Source organism: Tauraco erythrolophus, chromosome 14, assembly GCF_009769465.1.
Source record: "Tauraco erythrolophus isolate bTauEry1 chromosome 14, bTauEry1.pri, whole genome shotgun sequence".
Classification (NCBI taxonomy): Eukaryota; Metazoa; Chordata; class Aves; order Musophagiformes; family Musophagidae; genus Tauraco; species Tauraco erythrolophus.
In genome coordinates this window covers 20,293,624-20,316,490 of record NC_141478.1, presented here as the reverse complement: position 1 = coordinate 20,316,490, position 22,867 = coordinate 20,293,624, and the positions used below count along the sequence as shown (strand labels likewise).

Below are 22,867 nucleotides of genomic sequence, written 5' to 3'. Positions count from 1 at the left end.
ATGTTTCTCTTTTAAATCATAGAATCATAGAATGGTTTGGGTTGGAAGGGACCTCAAAGATCATCTAGTTCCAACCCCCCTGCCATGGGCAGGGACACCCTCCACAAATCATATTATGTCTTGCTCAATTATATTTCTAATTGCTCAAAGAAAGTTTTTATTGCCAGAGTCTCTAGAAGTTTTAATCACTAGGCACTAGTTTAAATTGAATCTTTCCATTTATAACCAACAACACAGCATAATGAATGCTAAAGAAGCTGGATGTGAATGTCATACCTCAAAGCTAAAAATATTCATTTATTCTGCTACATTTTGAATAAGCTGCAAGCAGTGAATTAGACAAAGGACCAGGGGCATAATAAGTTGGAGTTGCTAAAGAGATAGAATACACTGATCATCTAGGTGACAATTTCCAACTTTACCTCTATAGTTTCCCATAACTAAAACACTACCAAAAATCACATCGATTTTTAACCTGATTCTTAAACTCTAAGCAATTAGTTTGAGAAGACAGAAAAGCTAACCAACTTGTATTCTCAACAGCCTCAGTCAGGCAGCGTTTCTGTCTTCCTAAGATTACGGGTAAGATGAGACATCTGACTGGTGACTCTGTCAGGCTTTCTTCCTCATCAGTGACTTGACTTACGGAGTCCACGTTCTCTGAAGTATGTAACCAGATGTCATCAATGGTCACGATGATGCTCATGTTTTGAAATGAGCTGCCTAAGCTGTTTTATGCATATAATGAATATCAGGGATAAAAAGGGATTTTATGCATACAGTGAAAATTGGGGAACAAGCCTGAAGGTTATGTCCTTTTGGAAAAGTTTGTGAAAAAGAGGAAGTTCCAATCCAAATATTGTCCGTATTGTTTAAATCATATACGATGTAATGAAGTGTAGCTACAAAGATAACAGCAACAGATAAAGACTAACTTTATTAAAATCCCTATAACAGTGTGTTGTTACAGAAAATATGATGTTCAACTGTGTTACCTATATAGTATTGGGTATGTATAGATGATCTTTGAAAATAATAGGACCTGAGAATTTCTGTCCCTGCTCTCAAGAGTACTCTTCCTTGTGCACTGACAATGAAATGCTCTTTTTCAAAGATGTTCAGCATGATAGATATATGTATTAAGGATTTTCTACGTTGATGAAACTCAGAAGAATTGTCTGTCAGGCATATCTTTTATGTAGGAATTTCTTTAATTTCTGTTGGTTCTCTCTGTTTTGTGTTTGTGTTTATCTAGAACACCGCAGACCAAATAGCATTTCGGGCTGCAGGAGGACTGACTGCTCTTGAAAATGTTCTTCAAGCGTTGACTTCTCCCACCAATCTGAATGCAGTTTCACGGGTTCCTTTTAAGTAAGTAGAATGGGTCCTTCATTTGCCACTTAGAATCACTAGAATATTTATTTCACAGCTGCTGCTTCACTGCTTCTTCTCATAGTCCAGTGTTGAACCTCAAAGAAAAAAATCGTGTGTACTCAGACGCTGCCATGGAAGACATTTCCTCTGAACCTCTGATTTTCTAACTTGGTGATTTTATTTCTAGCTGTAATACATTTGAACAGTGACACCCCCAATTGTACAAAATGAGAAAAGAGAAAACTGTATTAAAGAGAAGAGGAGGTACGTGTCTTTTGAAGCTTGTCTGTAAAGATCTCTAGTGGGAAGTGGAATTTTTTAAAGGGTTGTAATTCACTGGAGTCTGACTGCTTTTAAAATGAAACAGTTGTAAGATACTGCTAGCTGAAAGGGCTTCTACAAACAGGTAAATCAAAATTCTTGTGGATTAGAAGAATTCCTCTTTATAGCACGTAAGAACAGAAGGGTTTAAATGTCTAATCCCTAAAAAAAAAGAAGGTGGTGACTAAACAAGATGCCTGCAAAAAACGGTAACTCAAAAGCATGCTTTTTTTCTCTAATCTCTAACCGTAATTTTTATCCGTTCAAAGGCCCATATGTGCTTCCAGAGCAGAGCTGGGTATGGTTTGAGTACAAGAGGAACCAGGCCCAGGATGTTCTGTTGTGTACCATTGACATCATTTGTTTGAAGATGTATTTTAATACTGGAATAATTGGAATTTAAGCACTGCATTGTGAGATCTTGGATAAAAACTGCCCATTAATATGTTATGGGACAGGTGTGAAGTACTAGGAAAGAACACCGAGGAAAGAACGTGCTTTTAATATCTGGACTTTGCTCTTCAAAGAGAATAAAATTCTCGCCTTCTCACTAAGTCATGCAGAATGCACTTGCTGCAAGTCCAGCCAGCTCCGCTGATGAGCAATCATGAGTTGGTCCTGTGGTGAGCAGCTCAGCAGCAGCCTTTGGACTTGTCAATTTGCAGAGGCTCTAATTTTGAGTTACCCTCATCAATGTGGGATAAACTTTGCAAAGGAAAGGGCTGCACTGAGTGGCCACATAAAGCTTAGCTGAAGTTTATCTTTATATCCTTAGAATGTGCATCTTCTATACACCGTCGATTTTTATTGTTTCATTTTAGGACAAGTCTCACTTTAGCAACCTTGGTTGAGAAGGTTTGAGAATATTGTGTTTACATTACTGAAAACATTTTGTTTAAAGTTTTTTAGGCAGTATGAGGATGTATTAGTTCTCAAAGGAACTGGTGTGCCGGTAAATAAAGCCCTATGTCAGCTACGCTTGTGTAACAGACAAAATATCCAAGGAGATTTATCAGAAGTTCTCCTCTCTATGGCAGTTACTGTCTATCTCATACCTATTTCACACCAGTATAACTGGTTTCTCAGCTTCCTGAGCCTATTCAGGACTGAATTATTTAGAGATTTGTTTAAACCTTTCAAAAATTCTTTAAACGTTGTTTTATTAACACAAGTTTTCAACCATCTGTATTTCCAAAAGAAACATCAAGGCAGAAAAGAGATTAATGCAAAACTATTCTGACAGCTCTGTACGTCAGAACAATCTACTGAAGCACCTTGCTCCACTGTGGAAATACAGCGTCTCGTTCAGCTTCACAGCAAATCGCAGCCTCCGGGTTATAGGCATCTGGAAGTGTTGTCCTTGGGAAGTTCCACATCAGGGGGCACGTAACTGAGCACAGAATCTTGCTTTCTAAGGCGAACTGCTCTTGCAGTTTTCTTTCTCTAAGAGTCTCACTGCTTGAGCGGAGCTTGCACTGGTCTAGAGTCTGCTGGAAGTGTCACAGTGGACTTGACGTTGCTGCGTGTGATGCAGAGCCTCCTCTGTCGTTCCTTCTGTGGTCTTCTTTTGGACAGAGAAGTTATTTTGTGCAGAACCTGCAACTCGCTCTCCAGAGCAAGTAACGCTTCCGGAGGGTGGGACTTTCTGTGAACAGTTTGAAATGTGCAAAGGGGGCTGGTTTAGAGAAACAATGTTAATGTGTATTCCTACGGTCTCACTGAAACTGTTTAAAGAAATTCTTCAAATGTCTTGCTTTAAATATAGAATGTTTGAGAGAGTTTCAAAAACAAAGGGTAATCATAGAATATATTTAGTTCTTTGAATGAAGACAATTTGTATCACATCTCTCCTTGTTTAATTTTTGAAATGAGTTTGAAATTAGTTTTCTTTACTTTGTGCAAATATTTTGGCAGTGTTAACAGTTGGACTCAATGATTTTCAAGGTCTCTTCCAACCTAAATGATTCTATTCTATATAATTTACATCTTGACTTCTTAAACTTTGACTGTAGCGAAGCAGCAGTTTTCTCTACTTAGAGGCAAAGCAAAGCCCTGTTCAAAGCAGTTGAATTAAGACCTTTCATTAATAACCCTCCAGTCTTCCCTTAGCCAAACATGCTTTGCTAAGGACACTACTGTACTTAAGGTTGTTTGTGTGCTCTTGCAATGTTTAACGTTCGTGCTCATCTTAAACTGGGAATTTGTCTGTTGTTTTGTGATGAGGATAAGCTATTTACAAGTAGGTGAGGAGATTACATGGGCTATTATCTACATCTCTCTTTCTCCAAAATCCTGGCAGTATGGTGCAGCTCAGAACTTTAATCCCATGTCTACAAGATAAAGCTTTATTATCAAAAGATTTAACAATATGCCTGTTGTTTTGTACTACTGTCCAGATTGGTAGTTAGACCAGCAGGATGGTAAATGCTGTGAAAAAGATGTGACATTTATGAGACAGATGACACATTTGGTGTTGGGGCAGTTTTTCTCCCCTTCAAATAAATCACTGAAAAAGGAAAGGAGAAAGCAATGGATTATAGTAGGTTTATTATCGGTGTTAACATACAAATTAGTGTCTAAACGTGTTATTTCTTAAAGTAGCATTTTGTGATTTTCCTGAATGTGTTCAGTTCTCCACAAAATAAGACATATTCAACAGAATTTCGAGAGGCTTCAGAGTCTCATGATATTTTGCTTACGCTTCTACTGAGAAGCAAATGGGAGCTGCAGAGCAAAACAATTTAATGACTTAAGATCAAGACCAGAGGATGAGTCCCATCCTCTGTGTTGCCCTGCGTATTTGCTATAGGCATCACATTTAGCCCCCGTGTGCCATGACATGTTACTGGCCTTGAAAATTGTAACAAATCTGCTAACAAATGAGGTTTGTAGGGTTTGTTTAATTAACATTTGTGAAATTCTCTGAGTTCCTTGGGTGACCAGCATTTTAAATAGAAATCAGCAGTAGTTGTGTAAGGAACAAAGGAGGATGGGCTTTTGTTACAAGTTAAGACATGATTAAAGTCGATTTTATTACAATGTATCTTCTCTATTCATACAGTTTCTTGCATTGTTTATTTAAAGCAAATCTTATCAGAGTAAAAGAGCTTGAACTATAATGATATAAGTAAGAAGCAGAAAATAGTGCCTGCCTAATACTATGGATGACATTGATGCAAAATACTTTTTTCAGTAAGACTGTTTTGAGCTGAGAACTGGTTGTATAGCTTGTTCTTTGTGATTTTTACTTAGTGTTATGAGCATACGTTTCTTAAGCTGCGCTGTTACTGTTACGCAGTTCTACAGAATTGTTCACAATTTTTTTTACATAAAGTGCAGAAAAAGCTTTCTTACTTTCTTGTAAGGTTATTCCCTCTGGAGAAACATTTGTTGAAAACTAGCAATTGGTACAAGGACATAAAGGTACTCTAAAGAGAATGACCACTGTGCAAGTTCAGCATCTGAAACCCACAGCATCTGTCTCTTTCCATGATGTATTCTGGCTGTCCATCTCAGAGCTTGAGAATAAAGCAGTGTTGCCCTCCCGTCCAATTTAGGAACAAGTTTTATTGTTGAAAGAAGCTCTGAACAGTTAGGAAACTTTTGGATTGAAAGTCAGATCTCACAGTGAAACAATGGATAAGCTAGGAACTGGAGAAGAATTTCTGCACAAGACTTTCAGATTCTGTCACGCCTGTAAACGTTGGCGTAAGTTAATTGTCTGATCGTCACTTGTCGTGCAACAGTTTATTCATAAGTACAGTAACATCTCAAAATGAAACTAGTCTGTTTTTGGAAGTGTCTTGAAGGAGAATTGATGTTGAGTTTTTGTCTTCTCTGTATTAATTTTGACGAGACTTCAGCTGGAGACTTTTTTTTTTTTAATTGAACATCCTTAAGTAACGTAAAATACAAAGCAGTAATTGATTATGAATCTTTGAGGGTTCCTTATGGTGTTATAGGCCTTGTGAGTGAAGTATAAAGGCCTGTGTAGTCTTCAAGAGCTAAAATTGGTATTTTTACCTTAAAAATCAATTTTTATTTATATTTCATTTAAATCCTTATTCCATGGTTCTTTAACCATTCTGTGCAGTGTTTTTCAGTAATAGCTAACCTCCCACTTCTTCTCAACTCATCTTTCAAATACCAATACTGGTCACTTTCTCTATCAGAGTGCTGCATAATATTCAAACTGGTTAAAAATGAACAGTTCACTACTGAATTAACACATCCTAAATTTGATTATGTTTAGTTTTGTGTTATTTCACTGCCAAATTGAGCTTTTGGGGTTATTTTCTTTGCTGATAATCGAAGTATATTCATGTATAATCTTCTGAAGTTGAAAGTAATGTGAAAAAGTGTTACACCTGAAAGTGGTCAATTATTATATGTTGAAGATGCCCTGATTTTCATAAAGCAAAAGCTGTGAGTTCTCGCCTACGTATCCTGGTGCACTATGGTGGGTTAGTTTTTCATGGCTGGATACTGTTGCTGCCTCAGCATTTCCACTAAAAGTTACAGTTTGTCAACTTGTTTATAGCAGCCAAATTGAAGAAAGTGAGGATGTGCTAGCATGAAATAAAATCACATACATACATATAAACTGTTGAGATCTAGCTGGAAAACGTTGATTAAAATGAATCCTCTTCCTACTTCTTTGTACTCATGTAAAATAAATATAACATACAGATGCGTATTTTTGTCTAGTTTAAAGACAGATTTCTTTTTCGGATCAAAGTTTGTGTGCTGTGAGTGTTTTCATAATTGGATTTACTCTAGAGGAAAGCCTTACATCAGAGGGTGGGCTTACTACGCGGTCTGAGTATACACGCTGTCTAACACAGCTTTAAAGCTGATTTGCGGGTGTGATACAAAGTTTGGAGCAACATCAGTTGTTGATAAACAGCTGCTTTATGTGAGGCTCGTGCTTTACTGTTTCAGCTGATTTTGATATCTCTTGAGATAAAAGTTTTGGGATTAAGAGCAGTCAGAGCTTCCAGCCGTCGGGAAAAAACAGTAAGAAATGGATAGAGTTTTTCATCCCAGAGAGTTTAAGTGGTGGTTAAATAAAGTTCTGGCTTGACATTCGCAGCCCTGCGCTTGTCTCGGAGGCCTTGTGCAGAAATGGTGACAGTTGACAGCTGTTGTTCCCTTAATAAGATTAAAGTAAAGAAATTAGTCGTGCTGTCTCTAATCTGCCATTTAACACTGCAAACCACCTGGGGACGGCTTCTGTGCTGACACTTCCAATTTTGCATTAAAAAAAAATTGTGGAACTGAATCATAGTTCAGAGTGTGCCGTGATTAGAATGTGTTGTTAGCAAGCTTATGTTATCAATTAAAGGAACCCTCTTTATTCTTGTGAAAAATTAATTTGACATCCATTTGCTTACACTACCTTTTCAAATGCATTATTTGAGTCTCTGAAAATGGAAGGACTTTTTCTGACAGGAGATTCAGTTGGGAAGTACAAAAACATAATGCATTATTACAGCGGAGTTTGTTCTGTGTGTAAAGTGGGAAGTCTTTGTGTTTTCAAATGTAAAATGAATGATCCTCTTAGGAATCCCATGTATCAAAAAACATTGTTGCAGTGAATTAAGTAAATCACCTCTGAAACTCTGAAATGCTGATAAAATTGTAAGTTAACCTGCCACATAGCCTGTCACATTTGACACTGTGGGTAGATTTTAATGATTATATTTAAATAGAATTAATCTTTATTTTAGAACAGCTGATAAAATGAGATACTGATTTAAAGCCTCTACTCAACTGAAAATAGAAACTGCCAATATAATTTCATCTCTCTCTCCCCTTGTAAACACACCTACACAGGGGAGTAATCTTCCATGAAAAGTAAAAGTAGTTGCTTAATGAAAATTATTTCAGCATCACTGAGGAAAGTGGAATAAATACCTTGATATAGTCAAGATAGGAACAGAGAATCCTTCTGCAAGGCAGATTTTTAAAAACGCACGTGAAGCATGCTACGTGAATTTTGTATAGGTGTTATCCTTGTAGGGTAAAAATTGGGTGAAATAGGTGAAAATTAACCTGCCTTTGATCAATAAGTAATGATTTAATATTGTTTTTGTATTATGCAAACTGCAGATTGAAACTGATTTAATTAGGCAGTAGAGTAAAATTAATTACCAGTACAGTAAATTTAATGCAGCTGGTAATATGATGATACTCAGAATATTAACAAAGGGAAGGTATAAATGTTCTTTATGTTTTTACAGATCAAGCCAAGCAAGGTAACGCTTCTGTTTTAAATTCAAAATTGTTTCTCCAGCCGAAGAAAAGGCAATCCAGAAATACAAATGAAAAAAAAAAAAAATTTACTCTAAATTTTCTGAGCATTTCTAGCTTTTCTTGGCTGGAGAAATACAATGTATGTCTATACGATGCTTCCATTTCAGCTCTGGGGAGCCGTGCTAAGTAACCAGCTGCCACAGCACTGAACACAGCAATCAGTAAAGCAGCCTTCCTTATCGTGTAAATAACTTTGTTGTTTCAAAAATATTTTAGGAGAAAAATAAAGCATAAAACTCAACTCTCTCCTTATGTCAAATTAGTCTGCAGCTTGTTATGTTAAATACCAGCTTTGATGGTTTTTGTACGATAACGTGTTGTTTGTTGCAGTCCCACTTTCGTATGCCCTTTTGGCAGAGTTCACAATTTATTTTCTTCCATGGAGCTTATTTAAACTTAGTCACATTTTTTCACGTTAAAACCCAACAAAGTAAAAAATCTTTTCCTGTTGGTTTACTTTAGACAAACAACTTGAACTTCTAGCCATCTTTATTTATTATTGTATATATTGATGATGCATTTGTGTTGTGTGTGTGCATATTTGTGTAGTAACAGTGATAGCTTTTGTGGTAAGCAAAGTTCAAGAAATGCATTTTGTGTTTATTCTGGAATAGTGTTATCCATGGTCAGATTTATCTTCTCTGTGAGTATATTCTATAGGATTGGTCCCAGCTTCCCTGCAAGTCCTGTTTTGAGAAGAACGCTGTAATTGGAGCAGATGCAAATTACTGCACATGATGCAAAGAATAATGGGGCATGTTTTGTACATCTGGAGCTTTCTGTGGCTCTTGTGTTTATGGTTTTCTCTTGTTACCATTGCAAACGTCTTACCTCTTCCCACCAGCCATAGGTGTAGGTCAATTGGTGCTATTGTAGTTACGCACTAACACTTAAAGACTCTCTTCAGTAGTGGTTCACCATACATTAGCAGAAGTTTTTGGACAGGAATTTCACCCGCTCAGTTTTGCTTGCTCAGTACAAATTACTCAATCCTCTCCATTCCTTGCATTAGTTCACAGGCGCTGCACGATAACCTCTCTCTAAATAAAGCTGGTCCCGATACACTGTGAATTGCTTCATACAGGTCTTTTTTTCTTGAAGATTGTGCTAGAAAAGGAACTTTATACCCAAATTGCTTGTATAATAGAACTGTAAGCCACGAGAAAAAAATATTATGTATCTAAATTTTGAAATTAGCTGATAAAACTCTGTAAGTTTTGTTATGCCTTCCTAGTACGCTCATAATTCGTATTAGGTTTTTACTAAGAATGTATGTTTACATTTACTGAGAATGCACGTATGTGCATAGTTACACTTAGGAAAATACCTTTAGTATCACATATCACAAGGAAAGCTCAGATGTTTCAAAATTACATATTACAATGAATGTTATTTAGCTGTAAACTGAATTTTGAATATGGAAGAATCCAGTAGCCACACAGTACATGACTTTTGATAAGTATGACTTTACTGTTTTGAAGTTACTATTTCATGTACGTTTTTATTCTGTTTGGAATCTCAAGTTTAAGAAACAAATGTGGATTGCTGAAAGGTTGTTTTGTGATGTGCTTCCATTTATTTGCTTTTAACTTACTGAAGAAAAAAGTAACAATCTTATTTTCTTTCCTTCTGATTTTTTAGGTCTCTGTGCAATACAATAAATGCTTACAGCCTCACCTGCAGTAATTGCACAGAAAACTGCACCTATGTTCTTTTTAGTAATAAGATCACTTTTCTGATGGACCTGTTGATACACCAATTTACGGTACGTAAAATACTTATTTTAATGTAGAAATTTTTGTGTGCTTCACAATCATATTAGGTTATTTAGAGTATAAGAACACCAGGAGATACATGAGAATAAAGGCTTAAGAGATTCTTTTGTATGTATTTGGTAACTGTATTTACTATATTTCTATATGAACTGATATGCTTGTTTCCTTCTGCTAATAAATTCTGCAAAAGCATACCAGGAACTCGAGTGAGTGCACAGTGTTCTGTCTTTAACGTTTTCTGATGTTTTCTTCTCTAATTCACCCTACAGTAATATTTAAAGTATAGAATAAGATGCGTTGTCCATGTGTGTTTGGTTCTTATGTGTTTCAATATTGGGACTATACGTCAGGTCAATATGTTGCTGTAGTTTGATTTGCTGAAGTGCTTAAATAGCAGGACTCTTTAACTCTGAAAGTTTTAATTTTCTAATGTTTCATTTAATTTGAAATGTCATTAAATATTTTATTTGAAAACTCATTTCTAATTCATAGTGACCTGCTCATCATAAGATATTTAGTCTTGGTTTTCTACTTATAAATTGTGTGTATGTATTTTCATGAGCCAAGCAGTTTGTTAATTGAAAAGTTATGTACATATTTTAAATAATTTAAATGGCGCTGTTAGAATCAACAAGCCTTAGGACTGTTGATGAACACTTTAAAAAGACAGTCCGAAGGTCCTTGACACAAAGAAAACCTGAATGCAACCTGTGCGTTCTCCTCTTAAGTAGCTGCCAGCAGTTCATTCTTCACCAGATCTTTCCAAGAGGATTCCAGGTATTAGATTTCAAATATACTTAGTGAAAGGTGCGTGTATTGTGCTGGGCCAGTCACAACCCTGCGAGCTCTCTGCAGAGAGCCAGAGCACAGGCTCCGTGGGTAATTAATTACACAAGAGATGAAATCCTTCAGCACTTCACAAGTGACAAGATTCATTCTGATGCCAAACACCTTCCCTTTTCTCACTGTAGCGCTGCGCAAACGGCCTGCGCTTTTCCCGAAGAAATACAGAGGGAAATGTTGTCCCTATTTCCCTATTTCTCAGGAAATGTTGTCCACCTAGAGATCATACTGCATAAGAAAAATTTGCTACGCTTAGAGCTGTGTTCAGTCTGTTGCCAAATACTACCCTTGAATCGCAGCAAACTGAAATTAAAGCTTAATGTTTCCCATGATCCACAGTGGACTTTTCTTTCTTTTGCATAAAGTCTCTTATGTTCTCTGCAGGCAAAACTGGCCCTTAAACTAGGATATCTTTGTAGTTCCATGAAGTACGTATTCAAGTAAAAAAAAAAAAATAAAAATACAGTGCTGCTTTTCTAACCCTCGTTTTTCTCTCTTGAAAATATAATAAATCAGATCAAGTTGGAATTCTTCTTTTTTACAAAAAAAAGAAACAGATAAATGGAGAACATTTTTTTAAATCGGATCAAGCTCTGAATACCAAAATATTAAGAGACACCCCCCCAAGGAATTTAACTGCCTCCAGTATTCCTAGTTTCCTGAACTGTATGATGCTGCCTTTGCCTGTGTTGCATGTATTTCCACTTACTGCTGGAAAGTAAACTCCGAGTAATACCAGGAGTAATAAATGAGAACGTATATTTGCAAGTTTTTAACAGTTTGTTAAACAAGTATGCCAACATTTGCTGAATACAGAAGCAAAAAGAATCTAGTTTTGAGAAACCTTTAAATTTGTTCTTGAATACAGCCAGTATGAACCTTATTTCCAGCCATTTTAATGTGGTTTTAGTTTTGGTTTTACTCATCAGTCAAATGCAATATCAGCTTCACTTTTGCGAAAGCTGAGCTTTACATTTTAAAGAATAGAATTTGAAGCAATCACTTCTCATTAGTGACAAAATGCTCACTTTTCTTTACGCAGGTATAACATTTTTCTCCTCAAAATATTACTTGAACAATTATAAAAAAAAAAACCACAAATATTTTTTTTTGCAGTGAAAACTTGGGTACCAACGGGCAAAGGTAGAATTACAAATGGACTGTGTTTCTTAATTTTTTGTATCATCCAGCCTGCCTGAGTTAGTTGTTGAAAGTGTCCTGTTTAGACCTGCCTTTATCTCATACCTAAAGAGACTGGTAGGAAACCTTCTGCAGACTCTACTTACCGTTTTACCTTCCTTAGCCTCCTTAGCTCAGGTAATGCCTAAGTCAGTGTCTGCTGAGGTCAGTAGTAGTGTGTTTCCTGATTTCAGTGGTTAATGGATCAACCTTCCCACCTACATTCTTGTAAGTCTTCTGCTCGAGATGTAACTTTGTTTATCTACAGACTGCTCTCTCTGCTCTTCTTTGTCTACTGTATCTCGAAGACAGTTGCAAAATAATGAGAACTTTTCTAATTGTATATTTTGGAAGGTTTCACACTGAGAGAAATAATTACATGGAGCTGTAAGCATGTAAGGATAGTTTATTATTGTGGGGTTTTCTTTCTAGTCAAGTGACAGCTGTCTTGAACTTTTCCATGAAGGTATCTGAAAAAGCCATATGTATAAACCGTACATATCAGTACCTGCATTTGTAAAGAACTATTTAGTAAATAGATTGGGGGTGCGTTTTGGGGGTGGGTTGGCTATCTATCATTTTATGGTTTCACACTAAGAAAAGCACAACAGGTCAGGTAGATCAAAGGGAAATTTCCAAAAGCTTTTGAGAATCACAAACTGGACAAGATCACCTTGTCCAGTCAAAATTCTTAGAAGGTTTTGTTCGTTCATTCAGATCTTTCCCATCATAGCATACCTGCTGTTACCAGTTAAAGTGTAATGCAGATCAGTACTCAGTAAGAATTAGAAATTGAGACACTTCTGTTGTTATATTTCTTTGTTCACATAAATACGTAAAATTACATGAATTTTTCTTGCTTCGTTTTTGAATCGCATACTGCATGGAATTGCAGATGACTAGCTTGAGATAGTCACCGCTGTGCGCTTCATTTGTTCATGTGCATTGTTGCTCATATCCTACTCATGCAATAAAATTTTTAGACTGTTTTTCTTTCTGTTTAAGGCTAATTGCTAAAGGCTAGAATCAGATCATTTTTATTCCTTTAAGTAGATAATTTTATGTAAACATGTAACGTATAGGCTTGATTTGAGAACTGAAAAGAAAAAAAAACTCTTGCCAGCCTGTCCAACCAGAGTCGGTTGCTCTGATTGAAGTTCTGAAAATTTCAAATTGGATCGCTATGATTTCTTTTTTTAAGGCAATTTTTAAGTGCATGATATCTGAAAATTCTAAATAAAACATCATTAGTGAACATAAAAATATGTGAAATGAACATTGCAATGTAAATAGAGATCAAACAGAGGTAGAGATCAGAAGTGAGTTGCTCGTTACAGTTTTCTGCTCCAAAATACACTTAAATCTGGACTGCTTTGTAGGTAAGTGGCGTGTGAAATTTTACTCATGAAGTACAATCCTTTGATTGGGTTTAAGGTAATCTGGCTATCTAGTCACAGTGAAGTAATTTTTCTCCCCCATTTCTTCACTGGAACGTGCTGCCGTTTAATTTGGGTGCTTCAGAATGACAGTATACATCCTATCGGAGTTGCTAGTTTCTTAACCATTTGTGGCCAGTTTTTGAATCTTCTGTACTGCAACAAGTCAGGCAGCTTCATGTTTGTTTGCAATGATTGCGACAAGAATTACAAAGTCAGAGGCACATCCGTGCTTCTCAGCTGTTGTGGTCCATTTTGAAATTACATTCTGTCTCCACAGTGTTCAGCTGTTGTGGCATTGACGCTCCTTCTGGTCCCCACTAACAGGACTGTGTGGGAAGTTTCTACCTTACTGGTCACTAAGATATGTAAAAAAACCTGCACTGCCTCTGCCTTCAGTTCTAGCTGGACACCTGAGGACCAGCACCTAGAACTATCAAGGCTGGCAAAAAAGGAGCTCAGTTAGATGTCAGCTCTGTGAATCAGGTTGTTTCTAAAGCAGTTTAGTCAGTGTTGGCCATGTGAAAAAGCACAAAAACTTCATGTCTTCTTCTTTCTTGTTAATAATGTAACTTTTATGAGACCAAAAATTCACATTTTGTTTATTTGCTTCAGTAGGAAGCCAATGCGTTAATCCTGTAGTAAATCTTGAAAATAAGGCTGAGGTAGGAGAAATGATGACATACTGAAGTATTTAAGGGTAGAGAATTTAAAAGTGGAACATTCTGCACCATCTCAAGCCCATAGACTTCCCAGGCCATTTCCATTTCTTTAGTTTCACTAGTTGCAATATAGAAAGTCTGACATCCTGTAGATACTATTTTGAAAGTATTCATTTTCCAGAGTGTTTTTGAGGCAAGCCCAAGGACTTACACATGCCAGAAGCAGAAAATCACCACTGTTAATGGGAGAAGAGTACAACATAAGTGACCAAATGAACAGAAATCAGGTGCTTCAAAAGGTTTGAATGCTTTCCGTTTAGGTTTAGCAGCTCTATATTTAAGATTCTTCGTGGCTATGAAGGATTGTGCTTTTTATGAGACAAATAAAAACATAAATGAGTTTTCAGTGACAGGGCTCTGTGTTGCTAACTGGAAACTGGATTTTTTTTGTTGTTGTTAGCACAAAAATAAAAGTGCTCTGATATGCGGAGGTACTTTTGGTGACATGAGTCAGAATGGAGTAATATATTCAGCTATATTAAATGTGCACCTAAGTGCTTCGCTGGATTGGGGCCATATTGTTCAGCATCTTGCAGGATTAAGTCCTAGATGCTGGGCAGAGCTGAAGAGCTTATGGCAGCTCTGCACAAGCAAGGGAATCCCTGCTCAGAAGGAATTCTCTGCTGAACAGCTGAACTGCTGTATGGAGACTGTACCAGAGCTGAGAATCTGGTCATCAGAGCGTTCTGGCTCAAGAACTGATTAGAAGAAAGTAGGAGTTCTTGATTAGGCCCAGCATAGGCAGTCATCATAAATGCTAAGATAGCATTGAGGTGGTGGATGTGTCAAATAATGGAACAATAGTTACGTTTTTCCTGATTTTCCTTTGTGATTTAAAAATGCTTTATGCTAAATACTTGACAAGTCAAAGTTTAAGGGTGTAATCTCACCTATAGATTGGTGTCAGTTAAACTCTTAAACCTCAGAAATAAAGATGTGTAATGTTTTAACATTTATTCATCCAAAGCCCACCTTCAGCAAACACGGTTTCTCTGAGTATCATGAACTCCTTCTGTAATCAACACAAAGAAACAAGAGCTTGAAAGCTTTCATAATTACACTATTAAATCTTAACATTTCCTACCCCCTTGCTTGATATAATAATCAACAAGCGAAGTAATACATCACTTTTGCAAGCACCCCAATTAATTTTGAACATAAATCTCAACACGTTTTCACACTATCCCATCAATTTCTTCTTCAGTAAAAGAGCTGATCTTTCTTCAGTCATTTCAATTCATATAAATGGAAGATATTAAAGGTAGGAATTAAGTTCAGATGTATGCATTTTCTGTGAAACATTATTTCCTTCTATCTCTTCTTTGACATACATAGTATAAAACCCATGTTTTTTTCTCACTTCATATTTGTACACATACACACACTTTCCCCAAAAATCAAATGTGAAAAATCAGCTCTGCATTAAGCAATTGTGCTGATTTTACAAATTAGGAAGAACAGTTTTATATTAAAGCATGAACTTATGTAGCTAAGGGCTATATACTTAGAAAATATAGTTCTTACATGTACACTCAACTAGAAGACAAAAATAGACATAGTACTCTTCCTTAAAGCAAATGGAAGACTCAACTGCAAAATATTATTAACTCTCTTAAGAAATAATTTGTATATCGTTTTTTATCTTAGGTGAAAAAGCATCGAGTAGCATTTGTTAGCAATTTTTAAAACTTGGCGTTCCTAGTACAAAGTCGCCACATTTAAATTGATTTATACATTGCAAAGCTTAATCCATCTGTTTCAGTGGGCAATTAGAATCATTAGGCATGAATTATTTTAGTCAACAGAAGTTACTGGAGCAACATAATATTTTTTTTCCTATTGAACTTGAATAAGCAGCTAAAGACTTCTCACTTGCTCACTTGGCTCGTCACCAGAAACAGACTATTACAATGAGTTTTAAGTACCAGCACAAGGCTCAAAGCTAATGAATAATAAAGAAATGTGCATGTTGTTCTTTGTCACCAAGTGTTACCAAATCCCTCCTGATACCTATACAGGGAAGAATGATTTTCTGTGACCTCACTAGCATATACCAAGTGTAAATGATTTTAACGGGGAACGAAAATAAAGTTTTAGCCGATATTGATCACTAATTACAGTGTTGAAAGCCTCAAGCTGTCTCATAAAAGTAGCTCCACAGAGGTCTAGTGATACGTGGAGTCCAGCAGCATTAAGCACAGGGAGTGTACGTAGGAGCCCCGTGTCTTGATGGATGCATCTGTGCTGCCAGTATCCTGCCTGTAAAACTGCAGGACTTCCACACACACTTCACTTACTGTTTGATCATAATAGGGCAGAATTTCAGCTGGCTTGAATGATCTTGGACTGCAGAAATGAAAAAATAAAATTAATAATAATAAATTATACTCTCTATGAGGATTTCCTTCCAGATCTATATCCTGCATATAGATTTGTCTTCAGATTTACGTGTTGTACATCTCAACTTCCCTGCCTTTTTTAGGAACGGCCTCTAGCTGAATGATTTAGAAAAATCGGATTCAGTTCCTCTGAGGTCTGTTCAGAGAGAGCTGCATGTTGTGCTTGTGACGTGATTGACAAGTGACTGACATCTGATGGAAAAATGGTCATCAGGTGATGTTTTATATTGAGAAGCTCAGGCCTTATTCATGGGACATGTTTTTCTTGCTGTCCTTTAATAGTTAAAATCTGAAAGTATCCATAAAAGTGCTCAGACTTTCTTCATGCCTTATTTGAGATTTGTGGGAGGAAAGTATTTCCCATTGCATCTTTTAGAACTGTGTTATTCATGTCATCCTTTACAATGTTCCAGCATATCAGATTGTGCTCTAGAATTTGTGCAGATTTTTTTCCGTCTTCTTAGGTAGTTCCTTAGTAGTTTTGTTTGTTTGTTTGTTTGGGTTATTTGCTTGTTTGTTGAGTTTTGGTTGGTTGGTTGGTTTTGGGGGTGTGTGTGTTGGTTTCTTCTCATTAGATTTGGTCAGGATAAAGAGGGTTTTTTACTGTGTCCTGCCCTCCCTTCCTGGCAGAAATTTCTACTTCAACTGTCTTTCATTTTTTACAAAATCAGGACTCTCTTCGTTTTTGTAGACTTTGGAAGATTCAGCAGTTTTCTTTCTTTTTGAAAAAAGATGAATGAGAGAAATGTGTATTGAAGAAAGATTTGGAGCCGTGCCTTTAAGGGTCTTCTTGCCTGAGACGAATACTTAGTTTTTTGAAATGGTTAGCTACTTTGGGTTAGCTTTCGTGGTAAACTGCTGGACTGAGAAGTTCTGACACTTAAAGGTGTGAAGGAGAACCCCCATAATTCCCCTGACTCAATTCAGTGAAGGTTTCCCTCTTTCTCTGGCTTAAAACAGCTCTGTGTTGCCTCTTTGGGTCCCTCAGCAGGTAATATAATTTGTTCTGAATTCAAGTAAGCAGAAGCTCAGCAACACAACTGAATACCCGTTTGTAGATTGGAAAAGATTTTGTATTCCCCAGCGTCCTTTGCCGTTGTTACCAGATGGCACCTTCTGTGGCCTTCCTGTGGGTTGTCTCTAGCTCCTGCTCAGTAGGCCCTTTCCTAAGGGCAAGCTAGTGCTGTTCCAGGTACAATTATTTTTCTTCTTAGTTAGGGTTTGAGTTTTATCACAATCGATCTCGCTTTTTTTGGTAAAAAATTTGTAATTTTTCTAACATTGAAATTCTTCAGTGTTAGACGCTTACTTCAGGATACTGTTTCTGTAATTGGTTGGTTGGATTTTTTGCTATGAAGGAGAAGGTCCATCAGAGATTAGATCTCATTGCAAAGATCATTCGTATTGCCTGCAAAGCATATTGTCTTTTTCTATGAAGAGCCACAGTTGTACCTGCTGTGTCACAAGAACTTTTACCTTTCAAAATTCTCCTTTTTGTAGGGGTGTTTGTTCAGGAGTCAAACTGTTGAGTAGCCTTCTGACGGTATATTGTTTTTTTTCCAAATTAGGTGATTACCATACAACAGTAAACGCTGTTCCTTCCGCAGAAAATAGTTGGCTTTCCTCTGTATTGCTGTATGCTTTGTGTATCCTAGACATTTAACATGTCTTCATGGTAACCATCTCAGTAGTGTGTTTATTTGCAGTCAAGTTTAAAAAAAAAAAAAGGTAATTTTTTTTGCTCGTGACTCATCAAAAATCCTGTGTATGCATAGGAACACCACAGTCATACTACTGACATACTCTGCTGCTGTAAGGCTTCCTTCAGTTCTCGTACGCTAAATGCTGTTTTGACTTTATCTATTCTGTTCTAGCTGATACTGTCTGCATAAGGGGTATAGATGTTTTCTTGATCTGAAATGCTTTAATGTCCGTCAGCACTGCTGGAATATATTACTATATTTTTGGTATACTCATATGCAACTTTCTAAGTGTTTCTCTACAAACTTTGATTATTTTTAATCAATTCTGATTGTTTTTTCTTTTTTTCTCTTTACTTAGGTTAGTGTTCCAGATGACCATAATGCTACTTCAGGCAGAAGTGCAAATAAGCAGGTATTTGAAGATTTAACAACAGGACTTCTGAGGATAACTGCCGTGATTTTCAGATGTTTAATCTCCAGCTTCCCAGATGGAAACAACCACTCTACTGCACTGAAGATATTACAGGAAGTGAAAAGTAAATCCTCACAAGTGGAAGCCTTCAACAGCAGAGTTCAAGACCTGATCAGGTTAGAAAAAAATAATGAAAATTCTGTAAACCTTCTTTGCTACCGAGAAAGAAATTTGCCATGATTTAAGGAAGGAACAAACTGCTCTAACTCTTAACTTAGTAAGAGTAGTTTGTGTGTAGTCAAGAAAACTATTTAAATGTGATATTCTGAAACAAAAATATTCTTCAAAAAACTGCAGAGACAAAGATACAGAAAACCGGGAGTCTCTGGACTTGTTTTTTTTGTGTTCTTTCCGTCAGTTTCTTCTGCAAGTTACACAGGAATCAGCTTCCATATTTTCATTATTTTCTCTCAATTCCCTGTGCCAACTGTGTGTGCCTGTTGGCTGCATGGTCCTGCATATCATACATACATTCATATAAGTTTGCCATAAAATGCATACTTCCTGTTATAAAGATTACCCAATAATTCCTACAATCTGATTTCAACTTTTATAATGTAGCTGTATTTTAATAGCAGTTTTATTTTCTAAGTGTATTTCTTGTGCAAAATGTCAATCAGAATAACTCAGTGAGTTGTAACAGTAGAGTAAAAGAGAACACATTGTTTTGCTCATTTTTACTTGAAACATTCTAATTCTTTGGTAAAAACACGATATTAATATATATAATTAATATATCTAATATATATGTTATATGTATGTAAAACTAATACATATCCAACAGTTCATTCTAAAAGTGTGGAGTTTCACTAGTAAATTATATAAATAGCCATAAGTACATCTTCAGCCCTCTGAAGAAATGAAATTCTGATTATATGCTACTGAAAATGTGTCACAGTGAGCATCTTCAGACTTTTCAAGTCTGATATGATGCTGACGGGTACAAAAAAGACAGCTGGAGGAGGAAAGCAAAACAAATAGTTGTCATAGATACCAGTGACCTCTAAAACTTTATTGTTCTCAAGTAACCCACCATCTCCTCAAACAGATTTTGAAAGAGTGTGAAATTTCAGGATGTTGTATTCTCTCTGTTTATGAATGGGAGGGTGGGAGGTCTGCTTATTGATATTTGTGCTGAGCAGACATCTGACACTGACTGGGCCAAGCACAGGCATACCCTTAAGATGAGAAGATACATGAGAATCCAACTAGGTCCCTCACCTGAGGCACTTTAGGGGATCTGGTTATAAAAGGAGAATGAAAGGCACGATGACAAGGTAATAGTGCAATTAGGAAAAAAAGAGAGAGGGCATTTTAAACTAGTCAAAACCAGACAAATTCTATTAATGAGAATCTTTCACCTCCAGGTCATTGTATCGTATGTCCTTGTGGAGTTGATTAAGTGAGAGTTTCAGGAGGATGGGAAAAGAAAGAGGAAAGTTGAAATAATTTTTTTTTTTTATTTGAGGCTAGTAGACTTGATGCATGAACAACAATTACCTACACACTATCTGGGTATCAAAAGAGTAGCCAAAATATTGGAACTATGCTACCATAGGTAAAAAGACTCGGAGATGGAGGCAATAGATTAGAGAGCTTTGACATTCCACTTGTCTGTACGCTCAATTCTTCAAGAAGGGGAGGGCTTCATGCTTCTTCTCATTGTCTCCAGATGCCATTAAAGAATAGTCCCTATAGACCGAAAACTCATCCGTTTTTGTCTGCCGAAAGAGCAGCGCTTTGTGTCCAGGTGTTGGTGTGAAGGAAGGGGGACAATGAACGTGTTTTGCAGGTGTCAGTCAGACTGTAGAGATGTTCCTAAGGAAAAAGGAAGAGAATATTGATGAGAATGGTTGTGCCTTTTTGTAAGTAATCATCTGTCAGTATTAGCTGTATTTTATTTAGTTCTTCCTCTTGCCTCCTATTTCACAGAGAGATTTCTAGCACTCAGCATTTCTCTGTGACTGTGATGTATCTAACACCCCGCTCTGTTCCTGGAATTGTTCTGCTAGTATGGGAGAGCTTGCTTATCACCTGTATGATCAGGTGGATTGCTTAGATCAACATCTGCAAGAAACCTAATGCTGGTAACCTTTCATGTTGCCAAATAGAACAGACAAATCAAACTTACCGAGCAGGGAGCGTGCAATTAATAACCTTCATCTTTAAGTGTTTTTAACTGCTTTACTTCAGCAGCTTTAAAAATCTTTCATACTGCAGTCAGACTTCTTGCTTTATATTCAGTGTATTTTTATTCTTTATTAGTTTCATTGCTTCCAAAAGCTTTATGTCAGCAGGGTAAACTTTGGCAGAAAGTCTAGCTGCTAGCCCTGAAGAGAGATTAGTCTTTGAGCAACAACACTGTCTGAAAAATGGAGAGATTTATTCCTCTTAATCTTAAAAGTCCCTGTTTTTTCAATATCAAATTGTCAGATATGTGAGGTAATAGTTATTTTTAATAAATACTTGTACAGCTCCTGGGACAAGGATTATCTAATCAGTATTATTTATTTACTGGAATAATTATTATTTAATTAGTGTTAATAACTATTTTATCAATTATTTTAAATATTAATAATTCCCTACTTTGTCAAGTCGAGGTAGTCTTTACGTTATGGACCCGTATAGCCAACGGTGTTCCTATCTCAAGGAGCCTACGTTCAAAGAGCCAATCTCTTAACAAGTGGACGTGACAAGCAAGTAGACAGAACAGCGGGTACGATGGAGTAATATTAGTAACAGGATGGTTTAGTATAGACTATCAGTGTGAAAACAGGGAATCAGTTGATGGTATCTGAAAGCAATTGGTTCCCTATGTTTGTTAAGTCAGGTGGAGGACAGGATATAACAGCTGTTCTGATTTTTACAAGAAGTTTCTCCTGCTTGGTAAGAGTAGAGGAAAGCACAAAGAAAATCAGGGGCTAAAGAGAAGGAGAAGGTGATTGCAGCAGGATATTTGTCTCCACAAGGGAAGTTCATGTCATATAAGTCAACAGAATGAATGGTTGAGACAGAGTGAAGTCTGAGTAGCTGAATGTTTGTGGTAGTAAAAGGAGAGTACATGAAGTTAGGTCATATTAGCAAAGTAACATGGAAAAAAGATTATCTGTGTGCACAGTTAAGTGGAGGTGGTGATGATCAAAGCATGAGAGAACCTGGTGTGGACAGAGAGATCTTGGTACAAGAACGAACAGCAAATTTTTTGGTATAGCTTTCCAAGCTTTTAGAAATTCAAAGAAGAAACTTCAGCAGTAGTCGTCTGATGATCAGCAACAGTGATCTGATCTACTCTCATAATAAAAAAGAAAGAGGAGTTTTCAGTTTAAAAAAAAAAATCACTAGCATGGTTTTCTCTGTGTTGAGTTTTGGTTGAGCTCCTGAGGAGACTTTCTGATCCTAATTCTTCTATAGTGATGATAGAAAGTTTTTGCTTGCATGTTCTATGAGTCTCTTAATTGTTACATGCACTTTAAAAAGAAAAAAAAAAAAAAAAAAACAAAAAACAGCTGGGCAGTAGTTGTTATGATATACGTATTGCAATAAAACGTTATCTGGGTAACATCCTTGTCTTCTTGAATTAGTGTGTTTTACAAAGTTTATCTCTTCATGCTAAAAAGAAATTGTGCTGTTGCAGAGCTATCAAGATTATTATAAATCATTTAACTATGGCAAAATTCCATTGTCCTTCTAGGAGTATGGTAAAATAAACATTTACACTCATCTTTCTTGTACAATATAATACAAATTATCCTACAACAGACAGATCTCTTAACAAAAACTACTGATAGTTACAAGAGCCAGATCTGAAGTTATTGTAATTTGAATTGTTTTATTGAACACTTCCAGAAAGATTATTTAAGTAATCATAACCTGCATTTTGCATGGTTTGATAGCAGAGAAGCAGAAGTTACTTCCTTCACAAAGTTACCAAAACTGGCATGGGACTGTTTTTTTAATACAATTTTTCCTCTCTTTCTAGTTACGTGGTGAACATTGGATTGATAGACAAGCTGTGTTGCTGTTTCCTCTCTGTTCAAGGCCCTGTCGATGAGAATCCCAAAATAGCAACTTTTCTACAAAATGCCACAGCAGTGTTGCATGGAATATGTCGGCTGTGTTTTGCTGTCAACGGAAGGTAGGTGCACTTGGTCTGTCATCTGTAATACGTTCTTCAAGCAGCAGCCGTTGTAACCCCGTGCCAACACCGCACATGCCAACACCGCCTTCATGGAAGCGAGCGTTCTGATGAGGCTGTTAAACAGAACTGTTCTTAGTCACACGGTAACAACCGGTAAAGAAACAGGGCAGGAAATTCGCTCTGCTCACCC

General features: G+C 36.6%; 1 protein-coding gene across 1 annotated transcript in view; it reads left to right on the top strand.

Moving 5' to 3' along the window:
• Positions 1-22,867, top strand: part of SCAPER (S-phase cyclin A associated protein in the ER) — a 159,477-nt gene that overhangs the window by 102,254 nt on the left and 34,356 nt on the right. Inside the window, exons 24-27 of the mRNA XM_086620331.1 lie at positions 1,256-1,371; positions 9,652-9,775; positions 18,426-18,655; positions 22,519-22,674. Of these exons, the coding sequence (XP_086476457.1) occupies positions 1,256-1,371; positions 9,652-9,775; positions 18,426-18,655; positions 22,519-22,674 (626 nt within the window). The remainder of the gene's footprint in view (positions 1-1,255; positions 1,372-9,651; positions 9,776-18,425; positions 18,656-22,518; positions 22,675-22,867) is intronic.